Here is a 23,448-nt window from a genome sequence, read left to right on the forward strand (position 1 = left end):
TGAACCTTGTAACAATATTGAAGATGATTATGGCGGAAACCAAACAACAGAGTTGTGTCAAAATGAATTAGAAGATGATCATCCCATCAGAGGCACAAGACTGCTGTCAGACATTTATCAAAGATGCAATGTAGCAGTATGCGAACCTAGTTGCTGTGAAGAAGCACTCAAGGATCCAAAATGGAAAAAGGCAATAGAGGATGAGATTTCAATGATTCAAAAAAACAACACATGGGAAAAGGTTGACAAGCCTCAAGACAGAAAAGTTATTGGAGTTAAATGGGTGTTCAGAACAAAGCTTAATGCGGATTGCTCTATCAATAAATACAAGGCCAGACTTGTAGTAAAAGGGTATGCACAAATTTTTGGTGTTGATTATTCTGACACGTTTGTACCAGTGTCCAGATTAGATACAATTAGATTGGTGTTAGCAGTTGCTGTTCAACAAGGCTGGAAAGCATTCCATTTAGATGTCAAATCAGCTTTTTTAAATGGAGTTTTACAAGAAGAGATATATGTGGAGCAGCCAGAGGGATTTGTTATGCATGGAGAAGAAGATAAAGTCTATCTACTAAAAAAAGCCCTTTATGGATTAAAACAAGCACCAAGAGCTTGGTACAGTAGGATAAATGAACACCTATTGAGCATAGGCTTTGTAAAAAGCTTGTCTGAGGCCACTCTTTATGTAAAACATAAGGGAAAAAATTTTCTCATAGTTTCCCTCTATGTTGATGATCTTTTAGTAACTGGAGATGATACAAGTTTGGTTGAAGAATTCAAGCAAGAAATGATGCAAGTTTTTGAAATGACTGATCTTGGTCTTATGTCTTATTTTCTTGGAATTGAGATCAAACAAAATGAGGATGATGTGTTCATATGTCAAAAAAAATATGCTAAGGAAATCTTAAAAAAATTCCAGATGGAGGAGTGCAAAGCGGTTAGCACACCAATGAACCAAAAGGAGAAGCTGAGCAAAGAAGATGGTGCTGATAAAGTTGATGAAGGCTATTACAGGAGCTTGATTGGATGTTTAATGTATCTCACTGCAACAAGGCCGGACATTTTGTTTGCTGTAAGTCTTCTCTCTCGATTTATGCATTGTGCTAGTGAAATGCATTTAAAGGCAGCAAGAAGGGTATTGAGATATATTAAAGGTACTGTTGATTATGGTGTGAAGTTTGAGAGCTGTCAAAATTTCAAGTTGTGTGGATTCTCTGATAGTGACTGGGCTGGATCCATTGATGACATGAAGAGCACTTCCGGATATTGTTTCAGTTTAGGCTCAGGAGTTTTTTCATGGTGCACAAAGAAGCAGGAGACAGTAGCACAATCCACTGCAGAATCTGAATTCATAGCAGCAACAGCAGCTGTAAATCAAGTTTTGTGGCTGAAAAAGATCTTATGTGATTTACATCTCCAACAGAATCACAAGACAGAAGTGTTTATCGACAACCAGGCAGCAATTGTGATTTCAAAGGATTCAGTGTGTCATGGCAAGACTAAACATTTTAACATCAAGCTCTACTTCTTAAGAGAGATGCAGCAAAATGGAGAAATAACTTTGGTTTATTGCAGGTCAGAAGATCAATTGGCAGATTTGTTTACAAAGCCACTTCCTGTCAGCAAGTTTGAGCTATTGAGGCAGAAAATTGGAGTTTGCAGATCCTAAAGCAAGGAGGAGTGTTAATTATTTGCTTTTGGACTGCATTAAGTTTTTTTTATTATTGTTTCAGTTTGTTGTTTTAGTCAATTAGTGGTTCCTGCACTTTAGGAGAAAAGTAGTTTTTGTTATTCCACTTCCTTATCTAGTGGGTATGTGGCAGTTTCTGTTCATCCCACTTCCTAGTTTAGTGGTGATGTGGTAGTGTCATGGATTAAAATCTTATAAATGTACTGCTTCAGTAAAGTAAATAGGTGTGATTCCCATTCCTTTCACCTACGTATTTTTCTCATATCTCTGTCCTAAATATTTCTGGTTATACCATAAACCAACAGATACGAACTATTAGTTTAGACCGTTTAACATGTTTGATTGAAGGTGAAAACTCAGATGCAGTCGATTTCACTTGAAGTTGATAGTTGAGAGCAGTTAAATAATTTAATTGATTTGATTAAATTTTCATCTAACGATTCTCAGTTATAAACTTCACGTGAAGTTGACTGCATATGAGTTTTCACTCTGATTGAATTACTTAATATATATATATATATGGCAGCATTTTGGTTACTATCTTTGGGTAAAATGCCTTTATTTGAGTAATCAACATGTAATTAACGTAATAAGTTATATACATGTGCAGGCTCCCCAATTCGGTCATGTAGTTTCATCTTTCAAAATTACCTACTTTAATTGAATTTGTATCTGCTATCTAGTCACAATTCGTTTTCTCTGTTCCCTTTGGTTTTCTTAGAGACGAAGGCAAATTAGCCACGTGATGTCATTCATGAAAACATGTGGGGTTAGTTCGTTCAATGTCTCTCCAGGGAACGGAGTAGAACGAAATATAATAAATTATGCGTTAATATTCGTAATATAGTCTCATATCTCCAAGGTTGTTTATTACAACAAATACAAGAATTATATATATACACGTGTGTGCGCCCGCACTTTTAAATTTCATTCGCGACACAGACTTATAAAAATGTTGATTGGCAAAAGTGGACCCTGTTGTTGTGTTAGCAAACTTCGCTTTTGTAAATCTTTGGACTATTTTTTTCTTTATGGGGACGATTGTTGAATAATCCTTCCCTCTTACTAGGCATTGAATAAACCATTTTTCACATGTTAGAATCGAATTATTTTGACACTTTTTTACAGCCTAAATGTTCATTTCTATGATTCTATCCTTGATTATTTTTTTTGGAGGATAAATTATTTTCAAAGATTTGAAAATTTCAGTCAGTTAAAGGTAACAGCTGACATAACCCATTAAGTTAGTGATATATTATGTGAAAGTAGTTCGTTTTTTAAAGACAATTAAATCTTAGAAGACAAGTAAAACAATATTGGTTTTTTTAAGAGACAATTAGGTCTCTTACTCTCTTTTCCTTCTGTAAAATGGTACCAGTCTGGTGCTGCAAGCTGTCGAAAGAAGAGAAGAGAAGTGAGAGTTGAAGCTGATGATAAAGCTTCAGCAGATTAGAAATTGAAGAAGAAAGTGGAAGAAGATTCGAAGAAATCAGAGAGGATTTTGGATGATGAACATTCTTTGTACATTGAATGAATGAAGCATCACAATTTTACACTATAGATGTACACTCTATATATCTGTACACGGGAAAGAGATAAATAACTTTCACCTAATTCTAATAAACTCACTAGTTGTATGCCAATGAGTTATAGTTCAAATATCTCTCCATACTCACCTAAGAGGGCACAGGATTTGGGGGGTCCAGGAACCTTTGGACCACTTAGTGGTCTAAGTAAAAAACATGTTTTTGGAGTTTTTTTATCAATTACTACGTAGTCCTTGAACTAATTTTAATTACAAATTAACCCTATATATTTTATTTAATTATAAAAATAAATTTTTATTTTATAAATTATTATTTTATCAATTATCTATTATATTTATTAACAATCAAATACAAAAATAACAACCAATTATATCCTCCATTCATCCTAATAATTCCAATTGATTAAAAAATTAACTTTGATCTCGTTACGTTCGTCCATGGCTTCCAAATCGTGTTTCCTTGAAATTCAATCGATTGGTTTACACTATATCACAAAACAATCGATTGAAAGTTGTAAGGTAGAATAGTAAAAAGCTTAAACCAATCGATTGTTTATACTTTCTAATCGAATGAATGCCTCAAAACAATCGATTGTTGTTGTTACTCAATCGATTGAATTCACGAAAATAACATGGATTTGCCAAATACAATCGATTGGAAAGTGATGACATTGAAGTTTTAGCCAAATTCAATCGATTGGTAATGTAATCCAATCGATTGGAAGGTGATGAAGTTGAATGTTTTGCCAATTTCAATCGATTGGTAATGGTACCCATCTACTCAATCAATTGTTTTTTATTATACCAATAAGCTATTGAACCAACTTGGTTAAACTTGGTTACCAAAATATTTTCGTCATATAGTATCACGGATTTAATTAATACTAGTAGAAATACATTTCCTTCGTCCAAACTAGACCAAAACTATAGGATCAATGATTTAAGTTAAGTGATAAAAATTGTTCTTATGTTAATACATTGATATTGGTGCAAGAAGATAATAAGATCCTGATCATGGTGATTGAAAAAAAAAATTGGATTAATGAGGATTTGTACAACCTATTTGTGATTTATGAAAGTAGAATAGAATAAATTGTGCAAAATCCTACAGAATTCTGAAAAATGAGAACATTACCAATTGATTGAGTAGATGGATATTCCATTACCAATCGATTGAAATTGGCAAAACATTCAACTTCATCACCTTCCAATCGATTAGATTACATTACCAATCGATTGAATTTGGCTAAAACTTCAATGTCATCACTTTCCAATCGATTGTATTTGGCGTTTTCGTGAATTCAATCAATTGAGTAACAACAACAATCGATTGTTTTGAGGCATTCATTCGATTGGAAAGTATAAACAATCGATTGGTTTAAGCTTTTTACCATTCTACCTTACAACTTTCAATCGATTGTTTTGTGATATAGTGTAAACCAATCGATTGAATTTCAAGGAAACACGATTTGGAAGCCATGGACGAACGTAACGAGATCAAAGTTAATTTTTTAATCAATTGGAATTATTAGGATAAATGGAGGATATATTTGGTTGTTATTTTTGTATTTGATTGTTAATGAATATAATAGATAATTGATAAAATAATAATTTATAAAATAAAAAAACTATTTTTATAATTAAATAAAATATATGGGGTTGATTTGTAATTAAAATTAGTTCAAAGACTACGTAGCAATTGATAAAAAAACTCTAAAAACATGTTTTTTACTTGTACCATTAAGTGGTCCAAAGGTTCTTGGACCACCGAATCCTGAGGTTATGGGTTCTAGTCTCTCTGTGCTAGAAGCTTCTGCATTTAGATGCATTTCAATTTCATTTTCAGACTTTCATGTTATGTTACACCCATTGACGGATGTATGTGTGTGATTGTGGGGCCAAGCGCCTCCACTACCATTTGAAATTTTTTTTAGTAGTATATGATAATAATATTTATTTACCCCCATTAAATTATTGAATTTGACCACACAATAATTTTTTATTCAATTTTTGGTACTTCATAGTCAATTTAAGAATTTCATATTAGATGTTATTAGAATGATCAATTCTCAATTTAAATTAAATTTGTGTTTTTTCTTAGAAATCGATTCGAAAGAATGTTTTTTATTTTTTTTTTGTAACAACTACATTAATTGAAAGAACTTTTACTATAAATCTCAATAAGAATTTGTTTCTAATTGTATGAAAAATAAATTTTTAAATAAGTATTTACTTGTATATATATAAGAATAGTACTACACATCTAAGTCTTTTTATGAACTAAGTCTAACCAAGTTAAACAACAAGACTTAGAATAATGCTAGTCATAACTGATTTTTGTTATCTTAGACTAACTTAGTTGAATTTGGTTAACAAAAAAATATGAATGTGTTGTACCATTCTATATAAAAAGAGAGATATTTCGATTGTTATTGTTAAGAAATAGATTACTTAAATTTTTTAAAATATAAAACCTAAATAATAAAATTCTAAATTACATGTTATTATTTAAATTACTATTTTAGTATTTTAATTTATAAATTAGATATTTTAAAAACTAATCATATTATATATACATAAAAAATAACCACCTGTATATATATTGAAATAAAAAATATATATTAAAAATAAATTAAATAATATATATATTTATATACAAATATATAATAATTAATAAATAATTTAATAACTAATTTTTATGTACACATAATATTTTTATTATAAAAATTATTATATATATATATATATATATATTTTTATTGTCTCTACTATCAAATTATGCATCCTCGAAAAAAGGGTTACGAGCCGATCCGACATTTACTCTTTTTTATATTGTGTTTGGTTTTTACTTTTTAGAGATCAAAGTCAATATTTGGCTCTAAAAATTAGTTTAGGGGAAAATGAAAAACCGAACATACTTAATATATCAGCATATTTCTGGTAATGGTATGGGATTATGGCTGCTAGAACCTCTTGTGATGCGTTTTCTGGAGTCTGGAATTGCCTAATTCAGTGATAAAGAAAACAAATAACTAGCTTAGTTTGTTTTGTTGGCCCATCAGAATAGATGAATAAGCCCGGAGATATATATGACAGCAATGAAACCAATTTTTCGTCCAGATTCTTATTATCTTTCGCCGCAAATTACAAGTTGATCCTTCATTGTCATATTGCACGTTGGAATTATTTGTAGGCAACCTTGACCCCACAATATTAGACTCCAAATAAAAGAAAAAGAAGGGAAAGGAAATATGTTTAAAGAAATGGATGAGTTTATACTTTATATATATATATATATATATATATATATATATATATATATATATATATATATTTTGAGGGAAGAAAAAAAACTATCATTCAAGGAAATAGTCAAGCGGCATTTACAAATTGTAGATAATACATTAAATCTGAAACTAAGAAAGAAAATAGATTTTATGTTAAATTATTGTCTGAGAGGAGGTACTGAATTCGATTACACAAAATCTTATAAGGTAGAAACAGAAATAATTCACATTCTCTTTTGTTTTTTATTCTATACAAAAAGTGCTGTAACACAAAAAGTATCATCTCTTCATCTCTGAATAAATCTAAAAGTTTTTTGAATCTAAAAATATTTCCATGAATAAACAGTTTTTCTCATTGAATTTTCGTTCCAGATTTATAAAAATATATCCAAAACATCCATAAAAGATAAGTATAGATATCATAAAGAAAATAGTAAAAGTATTTTTTAAATAAAGTAAAAAACTTTATATATTTTTCATTGAATGATTTTTTAATTTTTTCATTGATGTAACTATTTAGTGTAAAATCTATGCAGTGTTTCTCCTACCGCCACTCACTCTATGCCTTTATGGACAAAATATCTTTCCCAGATTCATTGTCTGCAACGCACGCAAGATTGTCTATATTGAAGAGTTGTACTTTCCTCCTCATGGAGGGGAAAAAAAATTCAATATTTATTTAATTTCTAGGGTTTTTGAAAAAGAAACTTGGATGAGTTGCTTTCAATACGTTTTGGAACTTGAAACCACCGATGCCTAACTCCTATGTAAAATCTCAAGCAAATCCATATTCATATAAAAATTAAAAAAACACTGTCGGCTTGTAAACTTCAAAAACTGAGAAGATAAGTCTTGAGTTTTAACTATCATAAAGTAATTGATGAGTTGTTTTTAAGCCTCTTGTTAATGTTTTGTGAGAAAAGAAGCCATGACCAAAGCTTGTTTTGCTTCCAATTTTGGGTGGTTAAAGCTAAACAAAGCATGGCACTAATCTTGTATTTTGATACACTAACCTTGTTTAAGAAAAATAAATAACAAGAACAGCATCTAATGAGGCATCACATACAGAGAAGAAGCACACATTATATATCATAATAATACATTATTCATAAACATCAAGACTGAATTTACAAAGTGGTTCTGAAGACACAAGACATATGTACACAACTCAAACGAAGCAACTATGATTGATTTAAAAACAAAAAAAAAAAAAAAAGAAGAAAAAAGAGCTCAAGACAAAAACAACCTTTATGAGAAATCCTTTCTAGTTACTAACTGGAAGCAAGCTGAACATGTATTGAGCTCAATGATGACTTTGCCCTTCTAGTTATTTTAAAGCAACCTATGTTATTAGAACTGTCTTAAGCACCAACAAGAGAAAACGACCAAAGAAGTACCAAGATTCAATATTATGAGCACAAGGGTGCATTTCCCATAGCAGATTCAGCATGATAATGAAGCATTTCCCTCCATATCATCTCCCTAATCATCTCCTCTCCAAGATCCTCATCGATGTCAAGATCAATCGGAATGATGGCAGGGGCATCAGAATTAGGATCATACAAAGGGGCCATGTAAGGGTGTTGCAGCGCTTCAGCGACGCTGATTCTCTTAGTTGGATCAAAAACAAGCATCTTGGCCAGCAGATCGATTGCCAATGGGGGGGCTTGTGGGTAGAGTCGGGAAAAGGGGGTTGCCGGAGAATATGGAAGAGATTTGATGAACTTCTTTGCCTTTGGATTATCGATGAATTCGATGTCTTCCTCCCTTTGACTGCCAAGGATGTTGATAATCAGTTTTAGCTGGTTGAGACATTCCGAACCTGGGAAAATAGGCTTCCGTCCAAGAAGCTCTGCAAAGATGCACCCCACAGACCAAACATCAATAGACGTCCCATAGTTGTCGCAGCAGAGTAGGAGCTCTGGAGCTCTATACCATCGGGTGACAACATACTCAGTCATAAACTGGTCCTTGCTGCTGTTGGTGCGTGCTAAACCAAAATCACATATTTTTAGATCACAATTTGCATTGATCAGAAGATTCCCGGGTTTCAGGTCACGATGAAGAATGTTGGCCGAGTGAAGATATTTTAAGCCCCGAAGCAACTGCAACCAAGAACTTCTCAGTTGGTAAATGCAATAATCAGCTAAGCAAGACAAATTACTAGAATTAATTTATAACTTTGGCGAGCCTTACAAATGTGCCACACATGATTGACAAGTTCTTTACGGAAGAACAATAGGTTCACAAGAAATCAAGGGAGAAAATAGGCAGAGAAGTAAACTGAAAAAGCAGCAGAATTAAACACTGCTGGACTATCACAATCACTTGCAAATGAGCTCCATAAGCATGATATGATGCTCAGTTTCGACTCTAGAATACTAAACATGCATACTAGTAAACTAATATGAATAATTGTTCATTGTTCATACTGAGTGTTCCCTAGATTATTTTTTTTATCAATAATATATATAAGCTTACCATTGTAATTTTTTTAGTGGGAGTACATAAGGAATACATAGTATATAAGGTGTAATAACTCAACAAATATTTTTTTAAGGAGATTTTTCATTCTATTCAAAATGATAAAAACTTATTTTTTTCCCAAAAAAATTTGTTGAGTTATTATACCTTATATACTATGTACTCTTTATGTACTTCTACTAAAAAAATTATATCTATTATTGATAAAAAAAATAATCTAGGTAACACTAAGTTAGTCTAGATGCGAGTCAAAGATTCATACCTGAAAGAGGAAATATTGACAGTGATCGTTAGATAATGCTTGAGAAGACTTAATAATTTGATGCAGATCTGTATCCATGAGTTCATACACCAGATAGACATCCTTAAAATTGCTCTTGTTAGTAGGCATCATGATGTCTCTTAAAGCAATTACATTTTCATGGTGAAGGTGCCGAAGAAGCTTCAGTTCACGCAGAGTTCTCAGCGCATCAATGCGATTTTCGAAGGCGTTCTGTATCTTCTTGATTGCAACTTTCTCATTGGTCTCTCTATTCACAGAAGAGCAAACAATTCCGTATGCTCCTCGGCCAATAGGTTTGATGGGGACATATTTCGTGTCAATCTCGAAAAGGGTTTGCCACATGGAATAATAATGCTTCCCTTCAATCTTGATCCCATTTGGAGACTCAACCTGAGTTGCCATTCCCTGCAAATTAACTGCAGCCACCTCACAATTCAGAAAGTATAATCAAAGTTTTAGATTTTATTTATTTTATGCTGTCATGATTCTAAGTTCATCTTACTATTATCTATTAAGTAATCCTTATATCCAATTTTTAAAGCGATTAAACGAAAAAGACAGTAGAACAGTACTATCCTTGTTACTATTAACATCTAGCAATGATTAACAACCTCTGAATCCCAATTTTTTTGAAAGCAGCGGCAGGCAGCATGTGGTTTCACCAATAAGGGTAACAAGTGGATGCAATTCAACGTGAGAGTGAGTGTGCATAAAAATTAAAGCACCAAGATCCGAATAAAAAGTTTTAATTTCATTTTTTCTTAAAACTATATGACGAAACACAAATTTGTAGCAAGTGTCACGATTAAGAGCAGAGGCAGAAACAAGAAAGAATGAAAGGAAAACACAACAGCAACAATTTGGAAACGCATATGGAAAAGTAAAAGAAAAAAAAGGAGGAAGTTACCTTTTTTATGTGAAAAGAAAGAAAGCTTTATCCTTGTATGGTTGGTGTTGTCGAAATCGGGGTCATCAAGCTGGAATTATCAGAGAAGGGGTTGGAACGAGAGAATTGGACAGTGAAGCTGAGTGCAAAAGCAGATAATTATATAGTAACATGTTTGAATTGAATGCAGAAAGAAGCTTGTGTTGGATCTCTCTCTTCGGGAATGCATAGGTTTTTTCAGCGATCAAGATTCTTCATGTTGTCGGCAATATTTGGAATTGCATCTCTCTTTCTCTCTCTCAAAAAGACACACAAGAAAGTAATACCCGAGATTTCCTCCGATAGCCACACCTAGCACCCCCACCTAGCCAAGCCTCATGATATGATATTTCTTCTTATTTATTTAGTTATTTATTTATTTATTTATTTATTCCGAGCGTAGTGTATTTATTAATCTCCTTGTTTCTACCATCATCCTTCTTTTCGTCCTACTCGAGTACTAGTGATGGGCGACATCTTTTTTTGTTTGTTTTCTCATAAAAAAATTAAGGTGATCACCATTTAAAATCATTTAATCTATTTAATATGATACATATTAATTAGTTATTATCTTTAGATATGGCCGTGATTCAACCTGATCTTGTATTGAATCATTTTTGGAATTTTAATGTGTAATAGTGTATTTTAATATCTAGATGGATTTGGTAGATTCATCCTGTTAAGAAAATGTAGGTACAATGTTACCATGCAATTCTTTTTAAATACACATGAAAAATTTAGATAATGGACGATTTAAAATGTTCTACTAGATTTTTTTTCAAGAAGTCGTTCTTCTCATGTGGAGTACCAAAAAAATAAAAACATGCAATAATGTATACCTAAAACTATTTAGTGAGGATACTGACATGATTGATGTCGATTTTACAATCTATAAAATACTGGAAAGTGTATTGGATGTTAACAAGTAATAATTCACAGTGAGATGAGTCTCGATTACACGAGAATTAACAGATTAATTAATCTAGTCAGACAATGAATTAGAGTTTTGTAAAGCTTTAAGCACAAACAACAATTAAACAAAGAAAAAACAGAAGCAAACAGTGAGTGTGAAAAATGTGTATGATTAAGAGAGTTAAAATTTAAGAGATATTAGAACATTCGGATTAATAATTTTCACTTTTCACCTTAATCATGCAATAATTCTTTTATGACAAATTATTAGTAATTAAATTCTAATCTTTGGCTGTGTTTGGTTTAGCGTTAGAAAGAAGAGAAGCACGTTTGAGTGCATTAAAAGCTTCCTCTTTATGTTTGGATATTTTTTTTTTTTCTCTTAACGCTAACGTAGTTTTAACTTTTAAGTTCTTAACGTGCGTTTACAAGAAGTTAGAAATTGTAGCTTCTGCCTTTAGAAAATCACATTAGAATTGAATTTATTTATTTTTTTATCAATTTTACCCTTTATTTTCTTGCTTGTAGTCTCTTTAGTATTCAAATATTTTAAATATATAATTATATTTTTTTATTAAATTTTTATTTTTATTTTTATAAAAAAATTATTTTTTGTTTGACTATTTTAAAATATGTAAGTGTAATTCTTGTATATTAATTTATTATTATAATTTTGTTATAATATAAATTATTAATCTCATTAAAAAGAACAAAGTAAATAAAAAACTAATTATAACTAAGAATAAAGTCATAAATAATTAAAATTTATAGCTTAAAATAATATTAAATAAAAGAGTATCGAGAGTACTAAAAAATTATAAGTAATATAATATAATAAAATATATTTTGATATATTTTTCATATATTATTTTTTCTTTTGATATAAAAATATATTTTGCCAATTTTTATATATTATTTTTATTTTAGTAAGTAAATATTAATTTTATTATAAAATTAATTAATAACATCTATTTAAATATCTAAATTAAAATGATAGAATAATATAAAAATTTATTTAAATTGATGTCTATTTTAGTAATTTTTTATCTAAAAGAAATTTTGAGTAGTGTAATCCAAACAATATTTACTTTACTATAATCCATTTTGATATAAAGATTACCAAATATAAATCACTTTAACACAAACTTACTTTTCATCAAAATCAAGTTTGCAAAATCAATTTTATATAAACTCTCGTTTACAAACTGAAATCTAAACACGCACCAGGTGATTCAATCTCACTTTAACTTAATTAAACTCTAATCCCTTTGTCACTTAACCAAGAAAAGAGGTAAGTACGTCTATGATTTATAAAGCCACACAATTCAAAAGAATTTAACCTAATTGATTTTATGTCACTTATCAATCCAATTTCAAAACTTAAGAATTATGAGAATCGGTTTTTAAGCTTAATTCAATTAATCAATTTTTTTAAGAGATTAAGAAAATTCAAATAAAAGAAGAATTGTTTTCCAATATATTCAAACCTTTTAAGATGAAGAACAAAAACCTTTTCTTAAGAAGAAATCAATTGCACAAATTAGAGGTAGAAAAATTATTGCATTAATCCATAGAACTAATAGAGCTCCTAACCTTAATCGAGGAGAATTAGAAACTCATGTTCTTCCTTAAAATCCTTAAGAAAATATAACTCCAAATTGCCGAAGAAGAGAAAAGGTCAGAACCCTCTTCCGTTATATACTAACCCTAGAGAAATAGAATTCAAAATTCAAACTTAAAAAACAAATCAAAACTAAAACAGAATTAAATATTTTTCTAATTGTGATTGATCATCCAAAAAGTTGAGAAATTGGAGGAAGAATGGTCTTGAATTGGAACCTTGGGAGAAGCACCAAAGCCCAAGTAGTACATTGCTTGCACCACATTATAAGTGAAGTATATTTTGGCTTGGAACACAATTTGTTAGGCTCACGTACAACGTGAATTAGGCTATATTGTACGTGAGCCAATTTCCTTCAATTTGGCCTTATGAATGTGCCCTAGCGTTGTACGTGGTGAATTCAACATACTACGCAAAAATCAACTTGCGCGTACGCATACATTATGAGTGCTCGCCCAAAAATATCTTATTGCGAGTACGCATGCATCATGCGTACGCGTGACTGCAGTGTTGTACATGAAATCTCTAGCGTACTATGTGAAAAGTGATGATCATGCATACACGCGCTACATGCGTATGCATGACATGTGAAATGCCTCATAACGTAGTACATGATGGTCTTCACGTTGCACGCCCCTTATGCTTCCAGGATAGCTTCTATTTGTGACAGAGAGCTTTCTGTTTTGTCATAGGGAGCTTTTTGTTTTATGCTCTCCATCCTCCTTTCTGTTTTCTTTCTAAAATTTTTTGTAATTAATGAATTTCAACTAATTAAAGTAATGTTCATTCTAACCTTAAATTCATTGATTATTTACAGAAATTCTTATTAAATCAATTAAAATCTATATGGAAAAACACTAAAGATGTGGATGCATCACAATACCAAACTTAACATCTTGCTTGTCCTCAAGTAAGCAAAGAATCATCTTAATCCAAATTGCTTAACCTTATGATACAGGGGTAATGGATTGCAATCTAAATGAGTTTGGTTACCTGTTTTACTTATGCACAATTCAACACAATTGACTATAATATTTTAAGGTTATATCCAGATTAGATTATAGAATCCTTCTTTGAATCATCACCTTGAAGCAAGCTTATTCACTTTCTTTCTATCATTTAAGTTCATTGGGTGCTTTGCACCTTGAGCCTAGTCGTGACTCTAAATGCTTTATTTCAAGCTTTTACTCGACATAAAAACACCACAAGCACATAATTGAGGAGCTCTTTGAGCTTATTTTGTCTTTTTATTCTTCCCCACCATTGGTGCTCAGAGCCTTTAGCTTTCTCACTTTAGGGGGGTGCTTTGCACCTTGAGTTTAACCGTGACTCTAAATGCTTTGTTTTCAAACTTTTGGCTTGATACATAAGCACTACAAGCACTTGACTAAGGTGCTCTTTGAGCTTATTTTTATTTTAATTTCATTAGTCAGTGGTACTCACAGCCTTTTAATTTGAGCCTTTGGTTTCTCTCAAGCATCAAAGAAAAGAAGAAGTTATGGTAATGGAAACATGATTATCAAGTGAAAGAATTCTGTTAATGCCGAGGCTTATTCAATTAAAAGAAACCAAATCAAAACAGAATGAAATGGAAGCCAAAATAAAGTAAAATAATGAGGTTGTTACTGTATTTGCATGGTGCATGTGGCAACACCAAACTTGTTGTGAGAACACCAAACTTAGTGTGATACAATCTATGTGGACTAGGTCAAGTATCCAGTGGGATGCAAATTTAGTGTAGCACACCAAACTTACTCCATGAACACGTATACAACCCTGAATAGAGCAAATAGTGACGATGCTGGAGCAGAGATTCCTTAAAATTTTGTGTATATTACTTTGATCCTTTTAAATTGATGAATTCTGTAGAAAATAATAAAAAAAAAAAAATACAAAACAGACTTAAAAACCTTAGGCCACGCTTTTGAGTTTTAGGCCACACTTTTGAAAGCATGGCCTTGAAACGTGCCAAGGGCATGCATGATTTGGCGCCATTAATGCCAATGAATAATGAAACCAAATGAATCATACGTTAATGAATAAAGCAAATAAAAGTCATGCATGTTATCAATGTGAATCTAAGGAAGGCAAGCATATTTTATTATCCTGAATCGTATAATGCAAGAAGCATGCATGAAGCCAAATGAAGTATATAATGAAGTGAGCATATAATGCAATTGGCGTGATTAATATGATGAATGAATGAAGCATGTGCTAATAAAAAAAGCATGCATGTGGCACTAATAATATGATGATGCATGTGTTAATGAGATTGGCGTACTACGCCAATTAATGGAAGGAAGATGTTATGCATGAATCAATTAAGCATGCAATGAAGCCAATGGAAGCTTATAATTAATCAAGTATTGCATGCATGTACACCAATTAATGCGTGAGCATCTTATACTCTTTTTCATTATATTTTCTAGGTGTTTTTAGTTAGATTTTATTAAGTTTTAGTATGTTTTAGTGTAAAATTTATCTTTGAATGTTATTTTGAGTTTTTGTGGTATTTCTATGATTTTTAGGTAAATTTTGGGTGAATTTGGCAAAGTTCTGTGCAACAGCAAAGAAGAGATAGAAGATGTTGTCAACCCTGACCTCCATGCATTCCAACAAGCATAACTTTAGCTATAGAGATCCAATTGAAGCAGTATTAACGGCGTTAGAAAGCTAATTTCCAGAGCTTTCCAACAATATATAATAGTCTATACTTTTCTTCTGGAATCACTACCCAAAACTGGCGTTGAACGTGAAGCTTAGCATTCAAACGCCCTAGAGGGAGCAAAGCCTGGCGTTATTGGCGTTAAACGCCAGAAGCAGGACAAAGCCAGCATCGTTTCACCCTCCTATGCGCGTTCAATGCCCATATTGGCGTTGAACACCAGTCCTCAGCCCACATCATTCATTTATTGGGCCTCCAAGTAGATTTAACACCTCTTAAGCTTATTTTATTTTCTGTTTGTAATTTTTAATTAAAATTAATATCTTTTTAGACCTAGTAATTATTAAATTAGTATTTAAAGGAGAAGATCATTGATGTTGAGGGATCTCTCCTGACACTTTTCTAATTCTATTTTCTGTAAGTCATGAGCAACTAAACCTCTTAGTTAAAGTTAGAAGCTCTATTTATTTCTATGGATTAAGATTATTACTCTTCTACTTTAATTAATGTTTGATTCAGTTCTAAGGTGTTGTTTCCGTTCTTAATCTTATGAATATGGGTGGAACGACAGTATGACCCATATTCTACATGAGCTCCTGTGATTCTCGACAGAGTTATCTCGCTTGAGTTACAGCTAGGGAACTGAAAAACCACTAATTTATGATATATTTTGGAGTGAATTGAGTGAGTTTTGTCAACTACTCTCATACTTATTCATGTAAATTGCATGTTTTTCAGTTTTCTTCCTAATTTTGTGCTATGATTGAAAACATGCTTTACAAGCCTTTAAATCGCCAATTTTAATCCTCTGTTATTACCATTCGATACTGTGATATGTACGTTAAGTGATTACAGGATTCATAGAGCAGGAATGGCATAAAGGATGAAGAGGAAGCATGCTAAAGTGGAAGGAACACAAGAATTTGAATATTTGAGTAGCTGGAGGCAACGCGCGTGCATGGCTGACGCGTACACGTGATCAAGCCATTTTCCACTGACGTGTATGCGTGACTGATGCGTACGCGTGACCAGGAGCCTTGAACACTGACGCGTACGCGTAGTTGATGTGTACGCGTGACGAGCATCACGTGCTGCAATTAACAGAACTCGCTGGGGGAGATTTCTGGGCTGATTTGGACCCAGTTTCAAGCCCAAAAATGCAGACTAGAGGCTAGGATGAAGCTGAGACTGAAGACACTTCACTTTTCACTTTAGTTTTTGATTAGTTTTGAATTCTAGTGAGAGAAACTCCTACTTCTCTCTAGGGTTTTGGCATTCTTATTTTCATTTCGAATTGGATATTGAGAGAGCTGCTGCTACCTTCATTCCTCGTCATTTTATTTCTAGTTTCTTGTTTAATTCCCTTAATACTCTTTTCCATTTGGTTATTGAATTCATGTTTGGATCTTGTTACTCTTGAATTTTATTAATGCATTGAATTATTTTTATGTTTATTTTTATTGCTTGTTTGATCAAATTGTTAATTATTGTTAGTGCTAATTTTGATTTAATTAATTTCTCATAATTATCATGTCTTTTATTTACACCCACCATGTGTTTGTAGAAATGGCATTCATGATAATGGAGTAAATTTCACAACTTGGTTGGAGGTTGAGTAATTGGAACCCCTTGAATTGTTAGACCCAAGTATTAATCTGTAATTGGAAATTGCTGGCTAGCTCAATTCTTACCAACTGTAGTCCTTCCCCATGAAGTGACTAGGACTTGTGAGCTAGAGTTAGTGACACCCACTTGACTTTCCTTCAATTATTAGAGGATAACTAAGTGGGAGCAATGAACCTTTATCATTACACTTAGGAAAGACAAGGATAGAAATTTCAATTCTCTCCCCTAACCAAGACCTTTTATTTTGATTAATTATCAACTCTTTCTAGTTATCCATTGCTTTAATTTCTAGCTATTTATTTTTCCGTTCTCAATTTCAAAAAAATATTCAGAAAAATCCTAACCAATAATTTGCATCTTGTGTCAACTCTTAGGGAAACGACCCGGGATTCTAATCCCGGTTATTTATTATTAATTGTGACACATTCGAAATTGATAGTGAAAATTTCGTGGGTTAAGGTTGTACTTGCAATACTGTTTTAGAAAATACTTTTCAGAAATTCTTAACTGGCATTTATCCGCCCATCAATTTTTGGCGCCGTTGCCGTGGAGTTGCATATGTGTGCTAAATTATTGGTTGGTGTAAATATTTTCAGATTTGCATAATTGCATATTTTATTTGTGTTTCTTTTTTGTTATTAGTAGTATTTATTAGTATTTTGCTTAATATATTTTGTTGCCATGAGCTCTATGTTTGTTCTATTGAATGACGTGTTCATTACCGGATCCGAGCTTAGTCCCATTTGATCCTGAGATTGAAAAAACCATTTCACATATTAGGCGAGCTCGGCGTCGGTTAGCCTCCGAGGGTGGTGAGGAGGTTTTGCCCAATTCATCAATCGTACCCGAGGTTAAGTCTGAAGTGTCATTTGAGGAAGAAACTAGTTCCTCTCCTACTAAATCTATTGATGGCTCTTCCATTGATTTAGGTACCAGTACTATGGCAGCTTCTAGAAGGATTACTCCCAAGGAAACGGGAGCTCCGAATTTTACCCTTCAACCATTTCAAGCGCATCATCCAAATTTGACTGCCGATTTTGAACTGAAGACCGCATTAATCAATCTACTTCCTAAATTCCATAGTTTACCCGCTCAAGAGCCCATCAAGCACCTTAGAGACTTTCAAACAACTTGTTCAACTACTAGGCGGTATGGTGCGGATGAGGTTGCCGTTTGGTTATATGCCTTCCCATTTTCTCTTGAGGGAAGGGCAATGGAGTGGTTCTACACTCAACCCGAAGCTGTTGTTACTAATTGGGATTTGCTTAGAAGGGAATTCTTGGAGAAGTTCTTTCCACCGGAGGTCACAGATAGATTGAGGAAGGAAATTTCTTGCGTCATTCAAGGTGAATCAGAGACTCTCTCTGAGTATTGGGAACGCTTTAGGAATCTCCTTGATTCGTGCCCCATTACATGATTGACCAGTTGGTGTTAATTAGTTACTTTTGCCAAGACATGAAGCCTCAAGATAAAATCCTCTTGGATGCTGCAAGTAATGGCTCTTTGATAAAGTACAAGACGGTGGCAGAAGTGTGGCAACTTATCACCGATTTAGCCGAGTCTACCCAACATGCAAGGTAAAGAAATAATCATCCCAAGGCTATTGCGGAAGTTTCTTCTAGTAATAAGACTGCCGCTCTTACCAAGACTTTGGGAGAGATGACCAATATACTCAAGTAACTCCAACTTAATCAATAACAACCTCCACCCCCTCCACAACAATAATGTCAACAGTTAGTCCCTCAGAGAGTATGTGGAATTTGCGCTTGCTATTCTCACTATACTGATGAATGTCCACAACTCCAAGAGGACAACACCTTGGCGGCTAGCAATGCTTATTACAACTGTCCGAATCAAGGGTACTATCAATAAGGTGGTAACTATAATCAATATGGTAACTACAATCAAGGTTGGCAAGACAATCCCAACCAAAGATGGAGAGACAACTACAACCAAGGAGGAAGAGACAATGGTGGAAACCAAAGGTGGAATAATAACTACCAACAAAACCGGTATCAACAAAACCCTCCTTACCAACAACAAAACCAAGGCCAAAGATACCAACCACCTCACCAAAGGCAAGCTCAAGCACCTCAACTCAACCAACCATAAGTTCCCCAAATTACCTACCCTCCTTCTTCCTCCAACCAAGATGAAACATTCCGTTCTATTCTTCAAGGACAAAAAGAGCTTCAAACTTCACTTACCTCTAGCCTCACCGATCTTACCTCCACTCTCCAAGCTCTTATATCCCGTATAGAACCACCCTCTACCTCCAATACTCAACCTTCAATCTCTAGTGCACTTCTCTTTCAACCTCTACCCAATACCAAGGGTGGAATCAATGCCATCACCTTGAGGTCCGGCACTACATTGCATGAGAGGAGTCCCGAGGAGGCAAGCTCAAAAGAAGCCACTCAAGATGAAGACATTATTGAGGTAGAAGATGTGGAAGACGAGGATGAGGTACAAGAGGCGGTTGAAGAAGAAGTTTCTCAACCAAGGGAGGGAGTTTCTAAGGAAGACAATGTTTTGAAAGAGGCCATTCCCATTCCTTTTCCACACCTAGCTAGCAAGACTAAAAAGCAAGTGGAACTCGATCCCAAGATGGTGGATATCTTCAAAAAGGTTGAAGTAACTATTCCCTTTTTTAATGCTATTCGTCAAGTTTCTAAGTATACTAAGTTTCTAAAGGATTTGTACATGAATAAGGAAAAGATTCATGATTTAGAAACTATTCCTTTAGGTAGCTCAATTTCTGCTCTGATGGGTGCTATACCAGAGAAATGTGGTGATCCTGGTCCTTGTATGGTTACTTGCACTATAGGTGGTATGTAGTTTGTGGATTGCATGTGTGACTTAGGCGCTTGTGTCAGCATTATGCCGTTATCTGTATACGATACTTTGAAGCTTCCATCGTTGAAAAGGTCGGCATTCCATTTTGTTTTGGCGGATAAGAGCATAAACTCTATGGTTGGCATTCTGGAAGACGTCTCGGTGAGCATTAAGGGGTTGATTTTTCCTATTGATTTCTACATTCTTGAGATACCCCCTAATGACTTAGGAAGACCATCATCTATCTTGCTTGGAAGGCCATTCTTGAAGACCTCTCAGTTTAAATTGGATGCCTTCTCAGGTACCTATTCCTTTGAAATAGATAGAAGAGCAGTGAGTTTCAACTTTGATGAAGTTATGAAGCATCCACCGGAAGACCACTCTATCTTCCAGTGTGATATTATTGATAAAATTGTGGCCAAAGTCCACCAGGATACAGTTGATGAGAAGAACATGATTCAAGGTGGAAGTGTGGGGAAGCCCCTTGAGTATACTGAAGACACCTTGCCACCTCCAGTGGTTCCGGATGATCAGGTGCCAAGCCATGAGCTGACTATGGAGTTGAAGCCCCTTCCACCTCACTTCAAGTATGCTTATCTTGAAGATAATCAAAAGATCCCAGTGATCATTGCAAAAGAACTTACTTCCCAATAAGAGGAGCGACTGCTTAATGTACTGAGAAGAAACAAGAAAGCTATTGGGTGGAGTTTGGCGGACATAGTTGGTATAAGCCCTCAAGTTTGTGAGCATCATATTTTTCTAGAGGAGGGAGCCAAGCCTATCCGTCAACCTCAAAGGCGGTTGAACCCCACAATTTTAGAAGTTGTGAAGAAGAAAGTGACCCGATTGCTTGAAGTTGACATTATCTATCCAATCTTGGATAGTGAGTGGGTTAGTCCAGTACAAGTGGTTCTGAAGAAGTCCGGTGTCACAATAGTGAAGAATGAGTATGGGGAACTCATGGCTACAAGGGTGCAGAATTCTTGGAGAGTGTGCATCGACTATAGGTGCTTGAACTTGGCTACTCGCAAGGATCACTATCCACTACCTTTCATCGATCAAATGCTTGATCGTCTGTCAGGTAAATCACATTATTGCTTTTTAGATGGCTATACTGATTATTTTCAGATCTATATTGCTCCAGAAGACCAAGAGAAAACTACTTTTACATGCCCTTTGGAACGTATGCATATAAAAGAATGCCTTTTGGTTTATGTAATGCACCGGCTACGTTTCAAAGGGGCATGATGAGTATCTTTTCGGATCTTCTTGATCATTGTATGGAAGTGTTTATCGACAATTTTAGTGTCTATGGTGATTCTTTCAATCTTTGTTTGGATAATCTTGCTAGAGGATTAGAAAGATGTGCTAGTTCAAACCTTGTGCTTAATTTTGAAAAATGTCATTTTATGGTAAAGCAAGGTATTGTTCTAGGCCATGTTGTTCTAATACTGGTATCTCTGTTGATCCTGCAAAGGTTGATGTTATTTCTGGTTTATCTTACCCCTTTTCTGTGAGGGAAGTCTGTTCTTTTCTTGGTCATGCAGGTTTCTACCGGTGTTTTATAAAGGACTTCAGTAAGGTTACATTACCCCTTTCCCGTCTGCTGCAGAAAGACGTAGAGTTTGACTTGAGTGAAGACTGCATGGAAGCATTTGACAAGTTGAAGATTGCCTTGACCCAAGCTCCTATTGTGAGAGGGCCTGACTGGAGTTGGCCATTCGAGATTATGTGCGACGTATCTAATTATGCGGTAGGAGCGGCGCTGGCTCAGCGCGAAGGTAAGGATCCATATATTGTAGCTTATGATTCTAAAACACTACCACTGAAAAGGAACTTTTAGCAATTGTTTTTGCCTTGGATACATTTTTGGCTTATTTACTTGGAACCAAAGTGGTAGTATATTCAGACCATACGGCTTTGAAATACTTGTTAGCTAAGAAAGAGTCAAAAACAAGGTTAATCCGTTGGATATTGCTATTGCAAGAGTTTGATTTAGAAATCAAAGATAGGAGTGGTTTCCAAAATTTAGTGGCGGACCACTTGAGTCATCTAGAACATATTAAAAGTGACTCCACTCCTATTAATGATGCATTTTCACTTGATAGCTTGCAGGCAATATCCGAGGTGGTGCCTTGGTATGCACCCATAGCTAATTATTTGGTTAGTCGCACCTTTCCTCCTAATTTTTATAAACATCAAAAGGACAAGCTCAAGAGCGAGTCCAAGTATTACATATGCGATGACCCATATTTGTGAAAATGTAGTGCTGACCAAATAATTAGAAGGTGTGTTCCACAATCAGAAATCCAGTATATTTTAGAGGCGTGCTACTCTTCTAAGAGTGGTGGCCACTTTGGTCCTCAAAGAACTGCAAGAAAAATTTTAGACTGCGGATTTTGGTGGCCCACACTTTTTAAGGATGCTAATCTTTTCTGTGACTCTTGCCACCAATGCCAAAGGTTTGGAAATATATCCAAGAAGGATGAGATGTCCCAAAAACTCATGTTGTTTTGTGAAATTTTTTATGTTTAGGGTATTGACTTCATGGGTCCATTTCTAAACTCGAATGGTTTCTTATACATTCTGTTAGCTGTTGATTATGTTTCTAAATGGGTGGAAGCAATTTCTACCCATACTGATAATGCTAACGTGGTTGTCTCTTTTGTTAGGAATAATATTATTTGCTGCTTTGGATCACCACGAGCAATCATGAGTGATCAAGGCTCTCACTTTGTAACAAAAGAATGACAGGTTTGATGAAGAAACATGGCATCATTCACAAGGTTGCGACGGCTTACCATCCCCAAACAAATGGCCAGGCCGAGGTGTCTAATAGAGAGATCAAGCGCATACTCGAGAAGATTGTTAAACCTCATAGAAAGGATTGGAGCTCTAGGCTTGGAGATGCGCTATGGGTTTATCAGACAGCCTACAAGACACCAATCGACATGAGTCTGTTTCGCCTAGTCTATGGAAATGCTTGTCACCTTTCGGTAGAGGTGGAACACAAGGCTTACTGGGCTGTGAAGGATTGAAACTCGGGATTGGAAGGAGCCGGAATTGAAAGGAAACTACAATTAGAAAAATTGGAGTGAATTCGGCTAGAGGCTTATGAGAACTCAAGGCTCTACAAAGAAAAGGTCAAGGCGGTGCATGATCAAAACATCAAGAGAAGAGAGTTTAGAGCTGGGAATCAAGTCCTTCTCTACAACTCAAGGTTGAGATTAATGCCGGGCAAACTGAGGTCAAGATGGGATGGACCCTACATGGTGGAGAAGGTTGAACCGTATGGAGTTGTCCACCTAAGTCACCCCTTCAAGCCCTACCTTCTTCAAAGTCAATGGCCACCGTTTAAAGCTTTATGATGGTGTAAAAGTGAAGAATACCAATGAACTGGAGATCTTCCTCTTGAAGGACCCAGCCAAGGAAGAGGACTGAGCCTATGGACCGTCCAACTTAAGAACGTTAAAGAAAAGTGCTAGGAGGGAGGCAACCCACTGGTGCACGAAATTGTGATCACACTTTTCACAACTCCGGTACAACTAACCAGCAAGGGCACTGGGTCGTCCAA

General features: G+C 34.4%; 1 protein-coding gene across 2 annotated transcripts; it reads right to left on the minus strand.

Moving 5' to 3' along the window:
• Positions 1–7,586: 7,586 nt before the first annotated feature.
• Positions 7,587–10,712, minus strand: LOC112764467 (mitogen-activated protein kinase homolog NTF3). Of its 2 annotated transcripts, none has more exons than XM_025810092.3 (3): positions 10,198–10,712; positions 9,270–9,706; positions 7,587–8,628 (listed from the first exon to the last, which is right to left on the minus strand). In XM_025810092.3, exons 2-3 carry the CDS (start codon positions 9,690–9,692, stop codon positions 7,933–7,935), a joined length of 1,119 nt encoding a protein of 372 aa, XP_025665877.1. In that variant the 5' UTR covers positions 9,693–9,706; positions 10,198–10,712; the 3' UTR covers positions 7,587–7,932. The 2 variants fall into 2 exon arrangements, with proteins under 2 accessions (XP_025665877.1, XP_025665878.1); XM_025810093.3 differs by having other exon boundaries at positions 9,270–9,695; positions 10,198–10,597.
• Positions 10,713–23,448: the final 12,736 nt, after the last annotated feature.

Source organism: Arachis hypogaea, chromosome 17 (genome assembly GCF_003086295.3).
Source record: "Arachis hypogaea cultivar Tifrunner chromosome 17, arahy.Tifrunner.gnm2.J5K5, whole genome shotgun sequence".
NCBI lineage: Eukaryota > Viridiplantae > Streptophyta > Magnoliopsida > Fabales > Fabaceae > Arachis > Arachis hypogaea.

What these genes read in the sequence shown, in the direction of transcription:
- LOC112764467 (XM_025810092.3), bottom strand. Translation starts at nt 9,692, where the DNA reads ATGGCAACTCAGGTTGAGTCTCCAAATGGGATCAAGATTGAAGGGAAG. An exon ending in GTCAATATTTCCTCTTTCAG is followed by an intron (nt 8,629 to 9,269) that starts GTATGAATCTTT and finishes TCTTGGTTGCAG; the next exon opens with TTGCTTCGGGGCTTAAAATA.